We start from the raw sequence: 19,817 nt of genomic DNA, 5'->3' as shown, positions 1-19,817 counted from the left end.
TTTAAGGTAAAGAATCCTATCTTCATCTTTGCTATAGCATAACATTCTATATAGACCTAATCTACTGCAATTAAATCAAGCAATGATCATATATGTTTTGATGCAAGTTGTGAAATGCTCAGTTACACTGCGGAAAGTGGCTGCAGGTATTTTGAGGATTCTTATCTGCTGGGATCTGTACATGCACAGAACAAACTACAGCAAAATAAGCTAGAGAACTGAAAATGGTAAAATAATGTATAATGGTATAATTGAGGCTTTTAAAAACATACATAATGTAGCTTTGCTATAGGGGTAGTTTAACTTTGAATGCTTCCTGACATCTGATTTGTACTTAACATAGAAAAGCTTGTACTTTTTTACCCTTATGAAAGCTGTCAGAAATATGCAGAGATTTTACAGGTTTCGCTTTTGAGTTTCTTTCTACGCATTCTTTTTTTGGTCGGGGGAAAGTGAGCAGTTTGTATAGGAATTCATCATTTCTGTGGATGTTTTTAGTATCGTATGGAAGTATTTTAGTATCATATAGAAAGTACCATCAGGAGAAAGCTGGGATGCCATCACAGCTAGAGCTCAAGAAGGCAAGGAATTCTGTAATTAAAGTGCTGCCTGCTGAACAATGCTGATTTGCTGCAACCAGAACAGTTTAAAAGCACTTCAGCTCAAATAAGGCCTCTGCCAGCTAATCAGCTTTGGTCACCGAAAGCTGCGTTGCCTGTGTGAAACAGGGTAGTCAGTGCTGGGAGCTGTGTGGGTCACACCACTGAAGCTGATGTATCCTGCTTCATCGTTTGGCCTCCATGGTGAGATGAAATCATAAGTGATGTTGGTATGGTCCATCCTTTTAAGACTGCAACTTGCTAAGATGGGATTTGCTGCTTTTCCTGGAAAGCTTATTTCCTGAAATTTATCTATTAAAAAAAAAAAAAAAAAAAAACACCTCTTAAAAGCTCTACAAAACAGAAATAGCGTTTTCTACACTGTTTTAACCAGAGAGTTCTTACAGGTTACAGGTCATATCAGTGATAAGCTCTTTTCAGATAGATTAATATGAAGTACAGAAAATATAAGGATGGGGAATATAAGGATGGAGTTGCATTATGGTTGCTTTCATGTGGGAGTAATAAGTGAAATTTAAGATATTTAAGACAAAGTTCTGGAAAGATATTTTGCTTAATGGGATGGATATTGTGCATAGCAAAAAGAATAATCTGCTTACAAGAGAAGCTGCATTTGAAATGTGAAGTCGTAATAAATGGCTGTGGTAATCATGTGAGGATTCAGTTTCATCAAATGATTGCCTAGTAGATAGGCCTCATGTTTGGCCCCAAAGTTCCAAAGCCATGAGGCTGCAGACCAAGAATACTCAGGGGAAGGGTCACTTACCCTCCTGCTCTTCTCTAGGCATCTGCCTTTGGCCACTCTTGGAGCCAGGATATTATACTAGATGGGCTTTATCTGACTTAGCACATCACTTGTATATAATGTTCTAACTCCCTCTTTTTGAAGGCAACAACATTTTTAACTCATTAAACTCCATTCTCCTCCTTTCTGACATAAGCAGAGATTCACTAGGGATACTCAACAGCTGGCTCACTATTTTTAGCTTCACTGAGGGGGGAAAAAAAAGCAAAACCACATCATTAATGTGCATTTGCTTGCTTGGGGGCATCTGCTGGCCAGTGATTCATGGATAGGAAACAAGAAGGGAAAAGTTTTGTTAGGTCATCAAGTTCGGTAATCCTAGGAAGTTGTGTTTTTTTTTTTTTTTTTTTTTTTTTTTTTTTTTTTAATCTTGCTTTTAGTGACTTGGGCATTGTCCTAATATTTTCCCATTAGGAACTGCTGGCTGTGATGTCTGTAGTTTCAATGTACATGGCTTTATATCCACACCTACTTTTGAGTTCCTCCTGTTAAGTCATCAAAGAAATGCATGAGAATCAGGGCATCATCTTAAACCTTAAAAAGAATGAGTAGAATTATAATTGCCCTTCCATAATTTGCTCTTGTTTTCTTGAAATTCATCTGTATAAGATAAACATCTCCAATACCTTTGTGGGTGTCTGGCTGCAGTTCAATCTCTTAAAGGTTGTAGAAAGTTGTCTAGCTGACCGCTGATGGATTATATTTTAAGTTAATGTCATCTGAGTGGGATGGGAAGTTCTGACTTGCTTTCACTGAGAAGTTATTGAGGCTGGTTTTCTAAATGCATGGCCTTTCTCTTGGGATAGAGAACGTGTTAAGCCGTTGGATAGAATCATAAAAATAAGAAATAGGGGGAAAGGAGAAAATGGAGGCTCTTTAAATGCCTTTTCTTTGATCAGCATTAACTTTTCTTTTATGGTTTTGGGTTTAGGTGACCAGAGTAATAAAACTGCCCTGAAGGACTGATTTGTTCTAATGGCTGGGAGACAGCGTTAATGTTTACTCTTACCTTCTGTACGGCCATAAACTTTCATCCAGCAACTTGCAATTGTCCTAGACAGCATAAGAATCAGTTGCTATGATTTTGTTCTTGGGTTAAAAGCCCTTCATCAGAGGGGGATAGTGGAAGAAAATCTATATTCCATGTCATATGGAATAATGAGAAAAATGTTAGGAATTTCTGACTTAAAGGTTGCATTCTCCTTTTTTTTTTTTTTTTTTAATACAACAACAACAAACCCTACAAAAATCTACATAGGCAAGCATCACACAGATGCATGTCAGCAAAGCAAGAGACTGCTTCTCTAGGAAGCATCTTCTTGACTGGGAGATTGGCATGAGACAACAGCCAGTGTGGGGTGGAGGGGTAGGAGATGCCAACATTCCTAATGGCTAGGGAAGCATTCCTGATGCTCAGCTTGAACAGTCAATTGTTAAATTTCCTGTCGTTATTTGTGGTTATTATCCTCTGGTATTACCCTGAACAATTCTTCTCCTTACTTTGTATTTACACCTTCAAGGCTTTGTAGCTGGTTATAGTCTATTCCCCTGAGTTGTCATTTAGCCAAGCTTTACTTATTTTTTTCTCTTAATCTTTTCTCATAAGTCAGTTTTCCCAGCCCATTAAGAATTCTTCTCTGAATTCTGCTTTTGCTTGCCTCCCCCTGACTTTTTTTTTTTCCTCTATGTCTGTCTTAACACTTCTAGGTGATCAGAGCTGACAGGATCATTTTAGATGTGGGTTTTTTATTGATGCCAAAGAAAGGAGATATTTTTGATCTAGCAGTGATGTATGCAAGACAAAAGAGGAAGCATTATTCACAAGATGTCCACTGTCACCTGAAGTGTCTTTTGACATTACTGCCTTTCCACTTTGTCTCCTGTTGAACATTCAGATGTTTTGTCTCTGTTCCTGTTCTCTACCTGTATTTTGAGCGGAATCATGCAAGGTGCTGTGAATGGTTAATCCTCTCCTGGAGGGCTTTACTGGGAGCACCCTCAGATCTATTGTGCTTTACTCATCATCTTACTCCACATGCGAAAATTTCATTATTGTGCTGTTTGTTTCCTATATCGATGCTGCTAAATTAGATCAGATGTACCTCTTTGCTAGATAGCTCTTCTGTCTTGATACAACTGCTGTTTATCCTTAGCATTCCTCCTGCCAGTCCTCCGTACTTCTGTTGCTACAGTGCTCATTTGAACCAATGTAAATTCATTTTCAAAATAAAGACTTGTGCTAGAAGATTTATCAAATATTTGACTGAAGCCTTGCTGTAGCCATCTATGACATACTCGATGTTCACTGATTTTTTAAGTCGATCAACAAAAAAAGTGATCAAAACCTCTCTCCAATAGTGATTACTCTTTAACTAGAGTTCTGTATTCATCAGGAAATTGTACTTCCTTCACTTCACATTGATAAGAGCCCTTTTAAACCTAGGGTGCTGACGTTTTGTAAATTACACAGATCTTGATATAATTAATCTTACTGTCTTTTTTTAAACTTCGGAGATTGCATCATTACACCTTTTCTAAAAATTAGAATTTTTAGACTCTGAATAGTCAAATTCCCATGCTCTTTATACTTAGCTTCTCGCCCAGGAAGTCAACACTGCAGTGGTTGAAGGGCATATACTCCTAAAAGTGTGCCACAACAGGGTTCTTGCACAGAATCACAGATTCTTAGAGTCCTTAGTCTACTTTGAGAGAATCAACTTAAATCATAACATATTAGAAATTCCACAAGGCGATTTGTCAGCACTTAAGCAGACCAACAGGCACTTGAGGCCCTGGGCAGAATCTAGAGAAGTTTTGGCTCAAGGCTGATCATTACTGCAAACTATTCATGTGGCTTTGGACAGACAACAAAATCTTCCAGCCTTGAGTGTCTTGTCTAGCCCCCAGATAGCTTGTACTTGAGTCAAGTTGTTTACTACAAGCTGCTGCTTGTAATGAAGGCTCAACTTAGAGCTTTTTTGCTGGATGTTGCTCATCGTTGAAGCTCCTTGGGAGCTTCAACATTGCCAGCACGTAAACCAAAGTGGCAGGTAATCCCTGGGAAATGCAGATCCCTGACTATAAGGGGAAAGATGCAGTAGGAGCTGTGGAGGCCCTCATATTTGGGACCTAGCTCTTTAGTTTCATTTTAAGACAGAAAAGACAAAAAAGACCTCTGATACCAATTTCTTTTTCTCTCATTGATCACAAAGGTTACTTTATCTCTCTATGGGAAAACCTGATCTTACTCGATGCTATTCTCATGTATATAGCTAATTGAACAAGTCATTTTGAAAAAGAAGGATAGGAAGAAAGAAATGGGAGATGAGGCAATACTTGTTTGCTTCTAACTTCACTTAACAGATAGAAGAAACAATCAAAAGTGGAAACATATGGAAAACAGCATCTGGTTATTGGAACTTGGATGTTAATTGTTCTGACAACTGAAATTTGTCTCCAGAAATCTTATGAAGCCAGCTGGTATCAAGAGTTTTCTCTGGCTTGTATTGTGACTCTTGAAAGTTTCTGGAGACTTCCAATATTTCAGGATGATCATCTTGTATGAACAGCTGCTGCTTTAATATTTTCATTCTTGCACTAACTGGAATCAAGAAATATATTCTTATGGGCTTGGTTCTGACTTGGAATGTAAAAGTCTTAAGGTAGCTTCAGAAGCACTTCTCTGCACTTCAAACTCTGTGGAACTTGTTAACATCCCATTTATATTTTTTATATAGGTAGGGAGGGAGAAAGTTTGATTATAGGTAATAGAGATGTCTGGAGTTTGATTTTGAGAAGTATCCAGAAGGTTCAGCTCTCAATATAAACTTCTCAATTTGAAAAATGTGTACTGGCAAACTTGGTAAGAACAATAACAATATTCTGCTTCTGAATGGGCCACAAGTTCTCTAATAATATATATTTTTTGCAATTGTTTCAGTGCCTTTTGCTTCCCCTCTGAGCTGGAAATATCAGAAGCCTACTGATATGTGTAGCCTGTCTCAGAAGAAAGAGTATAAAGCTGTTTACAACATATCTATGTTTGTATTTAGTACAAGCTACTTCACATCTTCCTGCAACTAAAGCTTAAATAGTGCTATTGACAAGATGTACTCTGCGTGGCCCCAGCATTATTTTAAGGATAGAAGCACAAGCTTTTATGTTTTTAAGTACAAACTGATTCCCTGCACACAGAGTTGATGTTGTTTTCCAAGGAGTATGTGCAGCTCAGCTTGGCACTGTATATTGAGTGTCATATACCCAAGCTTATATGGCTGCAGAAGGGCAAGGGCTGCGAGAAAGCTGCACATTACAGAACAATCTAGCTTGTTTAGAGAAGATTTTGATAGAGATGTATTTTGAGGCCCAAGTCACTTAATTGCTATTTAAAAATAGCATTTTGACTGATATTTGACATATATTGACTAATAATCAAAATAAAATCAGGAAAAAGTTTTTGAATCAGACAAGACTGTTCCAGAAAATACACTGAGTTATTCATATTTTGCTAACAATAGAAAGAACTCAAAAGGCAGGACCCAGAATAGCAGGTAGAGTTTAATTAATGCAGATACTCTAAGGAGGCTTAACTCATTACTGTCTGAATGTAAGTGATAGTGTTTCAGCAGTAGTGTTTTTTCTAGTTATATTCCTAACATTGCAGGTGAAACTCAAAATTCAATTTTATTAACTTTTCGATCTGAGACTGCAAGGGAAAATAGATAATCTACCTGTCACTTCAAAGAAAAAATCTAATGTGTTTGTATTAGTGAGTCAAACTTAGAGATAATCAAGGTTTTAACCTAAAGCTACTGTTTCTGGATCAGGTAGGAACTAGAACTAATTTATTTTGATCCACACTTGAATGTTCCCCAAAGTCTGGCCCTGACTTTCTCATTCGTGGCCAAGTTCTGAAATGCAGGCAATGCTGTTGCTTGGTCCAGAAAAGAATTTTCTCTTTAAGTCAATATTTTTAGTAGTTTAAAATCAAAAGCATTCTCTGATTGTTTGAGGGGCCAGGCCCGAGGGACATCCTTGTAATATAGAACACAGTTTTTAGGCAAAAAAGAGTGAGACCAGGCTGGTGTCTCACCCAGCCCAGAAACGGGTGTTCTGTTGCAATTCAAAACACCAGATACTTGCAGTCCTCTGCCTGCAATTTCTTTGGTAGAGAATTACCTTAACCAGTAAACTACATTCCTGTTGCTCTAATAGTAATCTGTCAGTGGCAGCTTGCTACTTGTATGGAAATTAGATGATTGTCTATCTCTTCTGGAAAGTAAAATGTTTTTGTGAAGATTTGAATGAATTTAAGGAAAAACCTTATGTGACTGAGCCCTGGAATAACTTGCCCAGAGAGGTTGTGGAGGCTACCTCTCTGGACATGGTCAAAACCTGCCTGAATGCTCTCCTGTGTAATGTGCTCTAGGTGACCCTACTTGTTCAGAGGAGTTGGACTAGATGATCTCCAAAGATCCCTTCCGGTCTTAATCATTCTGATTCTGTGATTCTCGATGGGCTGGACTTTCAGGGACTTCGGCAATGAGCATTAGGATCAAATGCATCTCAGGTCCATCAAGATGAAATTTAGAGATAAAAATGTTGGCAGCTATAGGAAAACAGTAGCTGATGTGTGCTGGTAGTTCACCCTGTCCCTTATCTCATCTTGAGTACTAGTCAGCACAGTAACTTGCAAAGAGCTTTCAGGGCTATGGGAAAATCTTTGTCTTGCATGGATCTAAACAGACAGCATTCATTCTGAAGAGAAAGTTAGTCAAAAGCTTTTCTGTCCAGCACTAGAATGGAGGTAGGCTACCTGTTGAGTTTCTCACAAAGAAATCCATAGAAGTGCTCTAAAGAGTACTCCTCAGGTAGCTGAAAGTGACAGGCACGTTGCTGTGTGTTTTGAAGTCCCAGGTTCAAAGACCCTTCTTGCCTGATTTGTATTAGAGTCTGGACTACTGGCTGCCCTGGAAGAACTTTATCCTCTGTAGGCTTTGGTCAGAAACAGTATCCTGGGCCTGAGAAATATCTTTTGACAAAATTCATTGAAAATATCTAGGAGTATTTTTAAAATTGATATTTTCACCAAAAAAACCTACATGTTATCAAAATAGAGTGTTTTGTTGAAAAGTATTTACACTAGCAGTTACTCAAATCTCTCTGTCTGCATGGGTATTGTTAAATATAATTAAGCACTACTTAGTCTGAGAAAGGACTCAGAATAATTTGAATTGTACACATCCACATCTCATTTTAGGGTATCATAATTGTGTTTTATGCAAGTTAAGTTTTTGTAAATATGATCATCTTCTGGATTTCAAGACCTAGCTTTTTATTTTTTAATTTTGGTACATGGGTTATGTATGAGTATGCATTAGGTGTGCTTTTATATATAGACCGCTATCAAGTTATCTATAGTAGGGAAATTACAGCATCATAGTGGTTAATGGCAAATAACATAAGAGGAAAAAGAAAATTAGCATTCCACTCAGCAGGGCATTTCGGATGTTAATCTGCCTTGCAATATAATTGACAGGGAAGCTGATATCTGGGAAGATTTTTATTCCTATCTTTTCCCTGTTAACAGTGTTCAGAAGATGTGTAGCATGGAAGATGGAGGAAAAGAAAGTTCTACCCAAGTGAATTTTCTTCACCTGAAAAGATGTTAAGTTACTTTAGAAGGTAGTTAATCACTATGAGAGCAACAGATGAAGAAATTGGATAAAGCACTTGCATTTCCAAAAGTTTTTATTGATTGTGTCCCCTGAAGAAAATTCAGCTCAGTCTCTAAAAACCTTGAATGATTAAAGCTTGAGCAGTCCACTATAGACAAAGCAAATGAGCATTGCTTCAAAACTAGACATTTAGAACTAGGATAGTTAAATGGGGGGAAAAAAGGCTTGCTTCTTACTTTGCAATCCTAGGTGGGAGACAGCTACTGAGATGGTGATTTGAAGGCAGGAGTGTTCTTAAGAAATCCTGCTCTGTATAACAGGTTGGTGTACTTTGGACAAAACTGTTTTATTTCAGAAGAAGTGCTCTGCTAGAACACAAACCTAGGGCTTTGAAGAGAGAGGATAGATCTTCACTCCACCAAGACTGCTTGTGCACCTTGGACAAATGTTCTAAATATGATGCCTCATTCTCTGTGCTCTAATTATAAATACCTCAGGCTTGTTACCTATGAGTGCCTGTTTCCACAGATGCAAGTTACACTCAAAGCAGCTCCTCTCCAAGGCTGTAATCATTAAGCTGGAGTGTGACTAGCAAGCAGTGTAAATTAGGAATAGAGAATCAAGGCCTGAGGAGTTGTGCTTGAGCTCTGTTTTGCTTTCTGGAACTTTGAATTCCGTTTGGGACTGCTGGAGTGAATCCCTTGGCTCCGCTTCCTTTGGGTTTGGGAAGCTAGGTACGTTAAAGGCAATAGGGAAAAAAACCCTACAATAGTAGATGCTGTATGATTGACTTTTTTGTTTTTCTTTTGAGATGCTGCTAACATAACAGTAACAGGTCACTAGTGCATGTGCTACTCAGACACCTAAGACACAGTAAAGCTGATTTTGACTCTAATAGTGGTGTTTTCTATGAGTATCAATGAAACTAAAACTATAAAGCTGTTTGTCTTAAACTGAAAAGAACGGTGACAGCCTTGTAATAGTTTTATCTTGGGTGATGATTCTTAATTTAGTTACACTCAGATATCAGAAGTAATGCTGTAATTTCAGAAGTTATCACCTGTCAGCTGAGCTTTGGAGGAAAAAAAAAAAAAAAAAGTGTGCATACTCTAGGATCATAAATATTTAAATTAAATGTGTTTGGATTAGACCACTGGAACCAACCTTCTCAAAAGCTACATTTATCCCAGCTAATCTGGATTACCTTTGTTTTAGTCTAGGTCGGTGTCTGAGACAATAATTCTCTCAGAAAAAGTATTAGATGATGGAGCAAATTATAAACCCTTGATTTATGTTTTGGTGCAACTGGATGGTATTGGGTTACATACAATTTATACCTGTGATCTCAGAATTTGTTATAACTCTTCTGACTTTCCTTCAAAACACTCAAAGCACCCAACAAACTTGTAAAATTGCTGTTATAACACCAATGAGTAAACATAGGTCTAGAAAGATTAAGGGAATTTTCCAAAGCCTGTTGAAGTATTTTCTCATTGAATTTAGGTCACATCTTCAGTGACTTGTTCAGACATACAGCAAATACCTGGAAAAGATCTTCATGAATATAGTGCAAATTCCAGGCAATGCTTCTGTATCCAAAAATACAGGAGAGTTGCAGGCACACTTCTTATGAGGTTATATAGTTCCACTAAATAGTATGTCACCAAAACACTTATCAAACAGACAAGGTCTGAAGTCACTAAATGCTTGTTTTTGGCCTAAACAGCAGGCAAAGAAAAGGCTGTGCCAGAATATCTATGGCTGTCTGCCAGATTAAAACAAGAAAGAGGAGAAAACCCTTAAATAGTAATTCATAGGACCAGTATGCATCACATTCATCTGCCACAATATAATAAGAATTAAAGTACAGAAAAAGCACATGCTTGAGGTAGCTGGAAATTTAGAGGTATTTGCTGTTTGAATCTGTTGCTGTGAATATACAACCTAAAATTGCTGAAATTCTGAGTCTGTGGTAGTTGTGTTGGAGTCTGCACTCAGTGCCAGGAAGAGGCATCTTCAGGGGTTTATTCCTGTCATTTACACCATGAAATGGTCTAATGAATTTCTTGCCATGGATAGTAGACATTTGAAACTTTAGCTAAACCTAAGATAGGTGAGCAGTTCTTTGCAGTATAGGAACTGCAGAGCTGGTTGGAAATGAACCTATTCACTGAAATGAATGCAGAGATACAGGGTGAAGAGATCCTGCCTTTGTCTCTGGATGAACTGAGTACTGGCAGGATGAAACAATTCTGCTTCCCCATGAATACTGTTCACCCAGAATGTGGCTTCTGACTGTTCTGCCTCTTGTTCTGCAAGAATCTTCTGGAGATGTACTCTGGGCTGGAGGTTGCCATAAATGCAATCGTTATCCACCTGTATTCCTTGCAATTATTATTTATGTTGTTGAATTCCCTGGAGGTAAAATTAAAATAAAGCTTTTTTTTTTTTTTTTTTTTTTTAACCTCTCCATCTCGAGCTCCTGTTTTTATTTCCCCGTTCTCTTTAACAACCTTGTTTCCCAGGAGACCACTTGATGTGTTCTCATGTTTCCAAGAGACTGCAGTTCAATAGGTTGAGAGTTAATTGCCAGCTGGGAGTTTCCAGATGTTTATGCGCTAGCCCAAAGAGCTGTCCATTGGTAGCAAATGAACATCTGGAAAAACAATCAAAACAAAGCATTTTTCAGCTGATTGACACATGTCTAGAAAACTTGGCATGTTTAAGAGAAAAGGAATTGAAATGAGGAACAGTTAGGAGCAAATCCTTCATTACCAATAATTAGTCAATTAGATTTTTTTGTTCAAATTCAGATATAATTCTCAAGCACTGTACTCACTCCGTCATTATCATCCATACAAGTAACTGACAAAAATAATGCACAGCCTTCTCTCTGTCTTTCCTTGAGATGTGCTTAGAAATGCTCATTATACAAGGCTGTTCCATAGGGCTGGATGGTGCAACTGATTTATAATGGAATACGAAGCCTTTCACCCAGGAGTCAGATTCATATCCAACACAAACAGCTGATGGCAAATGAGCTGTAAAGTTGAACTTCTTAAGGGTTTTCCATCAAGGTGGTTGTTCAGTGCAGTAGTTCATTCTGTAGAAAACCAAGCTTTCTATGGAGAAAACTGATCATTCTTAAACCTTTTCTATCAGAGAAATCCAAATGGAAATAAAAAATTTGTCTTTGTGAAACCTAGTAGTTGTTTCATCTGGTATTTCAAGACTCCACTGTTCAGAGTATTGTATACTGTGGTAGTAGAGGTTGAGGTTTGGTGCTCTGACCGTTGAGCCTTCAGCAAACATTATCTGTATCTTTTGAAAGGGGCATAACCATTCACAGGGAAAGAGGTGCTACAACTCTGCTTTCACGAGTCGGGAAAATGCTATAGACGGATTGAGGACTCTGATGTTTGAGGTTGGGGTCAGGGAGGTGGGGAACAGGAAAGAAACTTCTTGTAACCTAATGCACTGGGAGCTGAAATATTGGAAATTCTTGCAGGATTGAGTAATAGATTTCTGTGGTTTTATTGCAATCCGGGTGTTAAAGCATTTGAAAAATATTCTAGCTGATGCTTTTTTTCCCCCCATCAGCAATATTATGCAAAAAGTAAAGATCAGACTTTTTTTTTTTTTTTTTTTTTTGAAAAGCCACATCTACAAACAGACCTTTTTCAGTCCAAGTCTGGACTGAAGTCAACAGGAAAGACTAAGCTCTCTGTTTTTTCCAGCTAGCCATAGCTGCAATGGTACTTCTCACTAGCTCTGTTAAGCTCTGAAGATTCACTTGAAATAAATTAATCATTATTTTTCATAAATAAATGCCTTTTGCCTAACAAAGTCTGGACAGAGTATAATTTGTGTGCATGATGTAATCTAAAAACCTAAAAAAAAAACCTAAAAAAGAAAAAAACTGCAAACATGTTTTTCAGGGAAAATACTGCTTGTTTTCTTTGATGTCAGAGCATATGCAAACCTCTGACTTGATTTCCTCCTCTTCTTTTCATATTTCTGTCCCAAGTGCCTTGTTTGGGAGTTAGTGACGTTTGCTTGAAGTCTATTAAATAGCATTTCTGAGAATTTGGTACTTCCAGCACTTGCACAAACATCTTTGGAGAGGACTTCAGTCAGGTTGTTCCCTCCTGAGAACTTACTCCCACACGCACCTTCTGTGGATCTTGGAAGGAAACGTTGCTCTTACAAAGAGAGGAGGAGGAGTCTGCTGTCTACCCCATCTGAATTACAGTCACGAAGTGGTAGGAGTTGCAGGACTTTGTTACCCTGAACTGTCGTCATGGCCATCACAATAAGGAGAAATATATAGCTATCATTATGGGAGCTTTACACTGCATAGTTTATCTCTATAACAGTGCACTATGATGTGCCTAATTAGACTGTATCAGCTGTTCCACGTCTGCTACTAAAGGGAGACTTTCTTATTGTGTCTAGTCAACAGAGAGCGCTCAGCCTGTGATTTAGCACTGAAATTAAATTTAAGCATAGTTTCCCATTTGATTATCAAGCTATGGGTGACTTAAGGATCCTTTTCAAACCTCTGCTAGCTGTAAACTGTCTCTGACAGAGTTTTTGCATCTGGCAGATGCAAACAAACTGAAACCTCGTTCATTGAAAGCTAGAGGGGAATGAATCCAAATAAGTGGCGGGCACAAATTTTCACTGTTCTGTATCCTTCACTGATTGTTGACTTTGCTCACGAGACTTAACACGTGTTGATGCAAAATATATTCGATTGGCTGGAATACAGCAAAAGGAACCTCAGAAAGCCATGTAGGCTACAAAGTAGGGCAAAAAATAGGTGGTTTGTTTTTCCATACCCCATTGGAAAAATAATTCAAGTCGTCGTGTCACAGTGAGGGGAGTAGGGTAAATTCCATGAAACAATCTCTAAGAATTAGTATAAATTCCTATGCATATATTGATGTATTAAGAACACTGTGATGTAGAAACAAACAGGTTTGCGTACTTTTACTAATATTTTCTAAGGAACCCAAACTCCCAACCTCATTATCTAAGGATGAAACTGGATGTTGTGTTAACAGAAGGATCACAATGGTGATTTGGACTCAGGAGACTTCATGATCTAGTGTTTACTCACCTTTTGCATGTTTTATATGCATAGAGGAGAAGATAAGTGGGCCAAGATGAGGTTGTAGGATGGTACAGAGAACCTGCTAAGGAAACAAACTTGTGCCGCTCTTGAAAGGTGCTCACAACTTGAGGGACGTACTGCCTAGGCCTTGGAAGATGTGATACCCCCACTTCAAGTTGCTGGCGAGGTTGCAGATGTTCTGTAGTAACTTCAAAGAAAATGTTCTCTGCATAACAAGCACATCTTTTGCTGCAGGAACTGGCAGGTTTTCAGTATACTGCAGTAAGCAGGAATAATCTGATCACATCAGACACAAGTGATACAAGACATTGCAACATTGACTGGTTATACAAAAAGTGGGACATGAGGTTGGTCAGAGGAGGTGAGACAGAGCAAAAGCTCTGCCCTACCGTAACAGGGATTGAACCACGTGCCCTAGGTGTCCCAGCTTATGCAGGGGGGTTGGACTAGATGATCTCTAGAGGTCTCTTCCAACCTTAACCATTCTGTGATAAAGTAGCTTTCTGGAGGGACCAAAGATATGATATGTAGAGCGTTGTGGATGGATTGGATTATTTTTATTTTTCATTATTGTTTTTTTTTTCTGTGATCATCTTTGCGTGGCTAGAAACCAATGAGCTCTAGCAGCAGTGTGTGCAGGGGGGTGGCTTTTTGGTGTGGATGTAAACAGGGAGATTGCTTGTGGATGCAAGTCAGGCTAACTAATAGGCGTAGTCCTCTGCAGTAGGAAGTCCTAAGTCCTTGTATGCCCTTTATTCAAAGTACTTGGTACAAAAGAAGGGCATGAGACCTCCAGCATGTTATGGCAATAAGGGTCTTATTCCCAGTGCTGCTGCTCAAGGAGAAGTAGGATCTTATGCCCCACTTTGCCACCATGCAAGTTCTCTGAGATCATTAATTCTGTACAGTCCTACATATATGATACTTAAAAATCTATTCAAATAAAAATACACATTCATATTTATGCTGTTGCCCTCTCTTCACTAGGGCTTAGAGGAAGTGATGATGGCTTCATCTCTTGACTCTTTACTGCTGACCTACTAAAGAGAGTTTTATGGCTGTTTTACTGGGTATGAGATGATGATGATGGGAAGGCACATTGCTCTATATCCCAATTTTAAACTGGTCTGCTCTGAAATACTTCTCTAACTGAGATTTTTGCCTTCTGTTTACAGGCTGTGCCTTCCTAACGTACTGCGAAAGAGAGTCTGCTCTAAAGGCCCAGAGTGCACTGCATGAACAGAAGACACTGCCAGGGGTGAGTCCACATTTAGATATGTACACTTATATATTTAATAACCTAAAATAGGTTACACATGGAGTTTCCCATTGTGGATTTGAAAGCAGAACGTATCTGCTTACTTGAATGACTCACTGTTTGCATTGTGCATAAAACCAAGATGCTACCAGCCGCTGGAGTAATTTCCGTGCAGAAAAATAAAAACTTTTTGCAGTAATCAGGAAGCAGGTAGAAGTAATTAACTGGTTGTGGGCTGAATTCCACCAGCCTTCCTCAAGTGAGAAAAAGCCTTAGGCTTCTGACCACTCTAGTGAAATGTTAGAAATGCTTACCAGGTACTATCTCTCAGTATTTTTCTTCTCTGAGGCAAGGTGTGGCAGCAAGAAATCAAGAAACAGATCACATTATTGAGTTATCACAGAATGAAAACATATTCCTGATGACAAAGTGGTTTGACTCAGTTACTTTAGTATTCAAGCAGCTGTAGCAGATTGGAAAGGCGGTGAGACAAGGAGAAAAGAGAGAGAGAAGAGACGAACACAAGATAATGAGGAAAATTATTCACATGAGCAAGATCTAAGGTTCAGACAACACAAGTGGAACTAAAAATAGAATCAGTATTATGTGGGGAAGACCTGCCCTGCTGGGATGGGTTTCCAGTTTAGCAGTAGTAGGAGGAGGGAGGGGGAGACTATTTAGATTCAGCTGGGATACGTGGGCTAGAAACAGCTGAGTGCAGTACTTGTGGCTAGAAAAGAGCCGGTTTGACTCTGTCACTGAAACTAGTGATCGAATATTTGAGTGTAATTCTGAAAGTTTGATGTTGTATCTAAAATGAAACGTGATTGACCCCCGGACTGTCACATTAGTTGCTATTGAAAAACTGAGTCTGTATATTCACAATTTCTCCACGAAACCTGAGGGGTGTTGCACTAGTTGCTCTATGCTGATGAAGACAGTGTTGGTTCTGTTCTGCTTATTTATCATCCTGGGTCTATTCACCAATTCATTCTTATGCTTGCCACCTTGCTTCTTATTCTCAAGCTTGCCACCTTGCCAGCATAGGGATGTCCACAAACTTGCTCTTCTGTATCTATTCTTGCCTTAAATGGCATTCTTTATGTGAAATATATATATATATATATAAAAACAATATATATATACACACACACACACTTCATTCACTAAAAATACTCTTCTGTCATCTGACAACACTCTGATTTTTTTCTTAGAAAAAAAAAATATCCACAGACTGCTTGAGAGTGATTTGAGTTTTATTAGGATTTAGTTTTTCTCTTCTCAGTTTTTAATATTAACAGGTGATTCTTTCCTTCCATTTTTCTCCTCTGTCTGACGGAGCTCAATGTATAAAAAACACGTATTTTGAATAGGGATGCTTCGAGTAACAATTGCTTTTATTTGAAACTCCGACCTCTCCTGTCCCATTCATTTCCAATTCTGTTTGGCTCAGGATAGAGCCTTATTTTCCACTAGCAAACCCTCTGCATGCAGTTTTCTGCCAGGTTCCTGAACTCATCTTCTGAATGATGTCACTGTAGTTTATTTAAGGAAACCAGCCTTGTCTCTTGATAAACTAGCATGCCTACATACTGTTTTATGTTTCTTATGTGAGTAGCAAAGAATTATTTATGACTTACCTGACTGTATTTGATAACATACACCGACAATATCAAGCATAGTTCATCACCATAAAATAGGAAGCACTCATAAGGTCAGGGGTCTAAGTCCTCATTCACATGAGTTCACAAATAATACATATATAAGACCTTCTCTTGACCCTCCAGCATCTGTGACCCAAACAGTACTACTGAGGAACTATGAAAAATAATTAGTGAGTTTGGTATAGGAAAAAAGAAATGATACTACAGTGAGTTGTTGAATACAGACATTTTTCCCTCCCCCAGTAAACAGTATATTTGCCTGCCCTTGCAGTGTTGCTGTGTTCTTTCTATTATAAAACAGAGAATTGAGTCATTTTTAATAATATGCATATGAATGCTAATATATGGAAATGGTGAGGCATCAGGAGTTTTTGTCCAGATTCAGATGCCTTGCCTCTTAGCTATGTATCACTGTATTTTTAGTGGAGTGGCTACATGTACGTATTTTACAGTAATTACTTTCTGGATGTGCTTTGTAAGATGACAGAAATATGTGAAGCATATTTCTATGTTATATGTGGGACATAAAGTCATCCTGTGGAATAATCAAAAGACTTCCAAGCAGGTATGTGTTGATTAATAAAGTCTTTATTGTACTTTGTTTTGGGGTGGGAATACTTTGTTGTACTTTGTTTTTGGGGTGGGGAATCATGATAGATATTTTGTAGAAACTAGAATGGAATTTAAGGCAAAATTATCAGTTGAATATTCCTCACTTAAATTAATTAGGTTGTTTTGGACAGTTTGAAATTCTGCCTTTGCAAAAACTGAAGGTTAAGGTAGCAGCGTGTGTGTAAAGAGCACTTTTGTGAGCACCAGACGCCTCAAATTCTAAATGTTTTGTTTGTGATTGTTTATTTTACATATAATAGAGTAGCTGGATGATGAAGTATATTAGTTCTTTAATAATTTATAGAAATGCTTTGATGTTGCAGTAATTACATTAAAGGTCACATATCAAAGGTAATTTGGTTGAGCAGCTGTGATGGTTTCTCAGAAGCAATCAATATTGCTGTCCGTGGTGCAGATTTCACCGAGGGGACTGCCAGATTAAAGGAGGCTTATTACCAGCCAGCCAGACACGAGGGAAATCAAGAACAGATTGGAGAGATGCACTATTCTCTTTCTCCACCTATAATTAACACTGTTCACCATAATCTGTGCTAATCCTTCATAGTGGGAAACCACTTTTTTTTTTTTTCTGTCTCTCTCTCTCTGATATCAGATAAGGAAAGGTAATTTGGAGAGAGGTAAAGAGAAAGTAGAGGAAGTAAAAGTTGAGTCAGCTTTGGGTTTTTTTATCCTGGGATTTCTCTCAATGATCAAGTGCAATATCAGAAATGCATCTCATGATCTGGGGGAAAACACAGGGGAAAAAAAAAACGTGATCTAGACATTGACAGTGCAGGGGACATGAGAAAAATATCTGCCTGCAGATTTGGTGTAATATTATCTATTTGCCCCGCAAAGCTCCACAGGAAATGAAATCAGGGAAATAAAATTATGTTTTAAGTGTAGTCATTTTGATTACAAATTATAGTGAGGCCAACTTTTTCTCCCCTTTCTTTTTTTCTTTCCAAAGCGAATGGCAGAGGATAATGCTGAGAAATGTAATTATGCTATCAAGATCTACTTTTATTTATAGCACAAATAAACTGAGCTCATGTATGATAAGCACAGCAGCATTTTTTCCTCTGGTTCTTTGTGGCTCTCTGCGGCACTGGAAGTGAATGGATCCAGCACATGGATACTTGGTTGGAGGCACTGCCTTTTTGCATAGTGTTAAAACCTCCCTGTAAGACTCACAAAGAATAACTATGAAATTAAACAGCTAGGAAACTATTAACTTCAGAAATCTGAAGGTCTTATTGATGTTAGGAAGTAAGCAGGGTTTTTTTCCTGTTTTTTTTTTTCATTATATATTTCTTTTGAAAGGAAGAATAGTTCTGTGGATGTATTAAATTGCTCTGCATGTAATTAGTGTTTTCTTCCTAATAGTTCCTTGTCTCTTCAGTCACAGAAAATAAACATTCTGTCATATTCACCCTTATTCCTCTTGAAAAAAAACAGTCCCTTTAACATAAAAAGACAGGTGGGCTCATAAAACTGTTATTAAATCCTTGTTAAAAACTAATGAAACTGAAGTTGTGCTTAGTCTTCCAAAAATGTTATGGGTGCTATTGCTCTCATTCGGTTAAAGTTCATATATGAGGAAGTATTCCTCAGCAAAATCTAGCCTTTCTTGAATTCTTATTATGAGGTTTAAATGAAACACACAGAATCACAGAACATGAATGAATGAATCACAGAAATGAATCACACAGACCCTGTAAGAGTCCTGCGTGCATAACACGAATTTCACCCATGTAAGTGGTCCCTACTATAATTTGACAGCCTTAGTGTCCTTTCTAATGTTCCAGAGGCTTTTCCAAAGCTTTTTAGCTGTGAAACTGCATACCACCCCACACCCTGTGTTAAGTCAAAAGTGATATTGTATTTCCACACCTTCTTATTTCAAAAGTATGTGTTTTTTTTTTTTTTTCCTACCAATGTAAATTGCAATTTGGTCAGCAGTGGCAGCCTGGATGGGTTCCATTGATTAAAGTAGCCTGCTGAACACACAGCCTGCTTGCCATGCCCTTTAGATTTTGAAAGAAAACACATTTAATTGTTCCCTTGGGAGAAACATGTCTGTTTTCTGAAGTTGAAAATGAAGATGAAAAGGAATAAAAACAGATTTGAGGTAAGATACTTGCAAAAGCCAGTTCTGTAGAAATTCTCCAGGACTGTAAAATCTCTAGATGTCAATATCATGGTTAAAAAATTTCATCTGTTTTTTTTCCCCCTCCTTCTAACTCACCAGCCACTCAAAAGCTTTTTGGATCTTACTTTGGGGAAGGGAGGGGACAAGAGGATAGAGGGAGAGGAAACCATTTGCACTTTCCATTTGCTAAAAACCCTTGTAGTTTGACAGTGCTATTCTGTTCACCAGATGAGATGAAACACCTGGGTCCTATCTGCTTGGTAAACATTAAAGTTCCATTTCACTAGTTAAAGATTGACTTCTATATCCCTGTACCGCAGCCTCTGGAATATAAAGTAAACTCTCTGCCATCCAGTCCAAAGAGCTTTGGAGCAAAAGGATGCAGGGCAAGCAATGTGACAGGACCATTGCGTCGGATGCGTGCTGTTGTGTTTCATCTGAGACTGGTGTATTCATTGCATTTGTGATTTCCAACAGAGTTCAGATGTGCAAAATGTGACTTCTGAATGTTTTTTTTTGAGACTTCAAAAAGGGTATATATATGAATTTAAATACTAAAAATACTGTATTTTTTCTCCCTCAATTTGACACCTTTTTGGGCCTCAAAAGATAATTTCTACGTTATTCAACAAAAGCTGTTGCTGGACCTTCATTTGCTTTATGTGTTATTCAATGACAACTTTTCTCTCTGACGTGTCTGCCATAGGAGGATCAATCTCATTTTATGTACAACTGTAAAGATGAATGATAAGTAGAAAGGATTCAGGCAAGTACAAGCTGAATAAATTATAAAGGGCAAATGATGACAGGACTGAGGGTCCCAGGAGACAGTGATATGATAACAGAAACTAAAGACGAATTTATGATGGATGTAGTTAGCATGTACTGAGGC

At 38.1% G+C, this 19,817-nt stretch overlaps 1 protein-coding gene across 1 annotated transcript in view; it reads left to right on the top strand.

Moving 5' to 3' along the window:
* The window catches only part of LOC148591392 (CUGBP Elav-like family member 4), an 89,373-nt gene extending 74,825 nt beyond the window's left edge, over positions 1-14,548 (top strand). The window contains exon 2 of the mRNA XM_088537656.1: positions 14,415-14,548. Coding sequence (XP_088393782.1) covers positions 14,415-14,548 — 134 coding nt within the window. The remainder of the gene's footprint in view (positions 1-14,414) is intronic.
* Positions 14,549-19,817: the final 5,269 nt, after the last annotated feature.

This window comes from Tinamus guttatus, unplaced genomic scaffold (assembly GCF_059628265.1).
Source record: "Tinamus guttatus ecotype Peru unplaced genomic scaffold, ASM5962826v1 Tinamus_guttatus_pri_ptg000836l, whole genome shotgun sequence".
In the NCBI taxonomy this organism is placed as follows: Eukaryota; Metazoa; Chordata; class Aves; order Tinamiformes; family Tinamidae; genus Tinamus; species Tinamus guttatus.
Note: the sequence above shows the minus strand (reverse complement) of the source record. Positions and strands in the feature narration are given on the sequence as shown.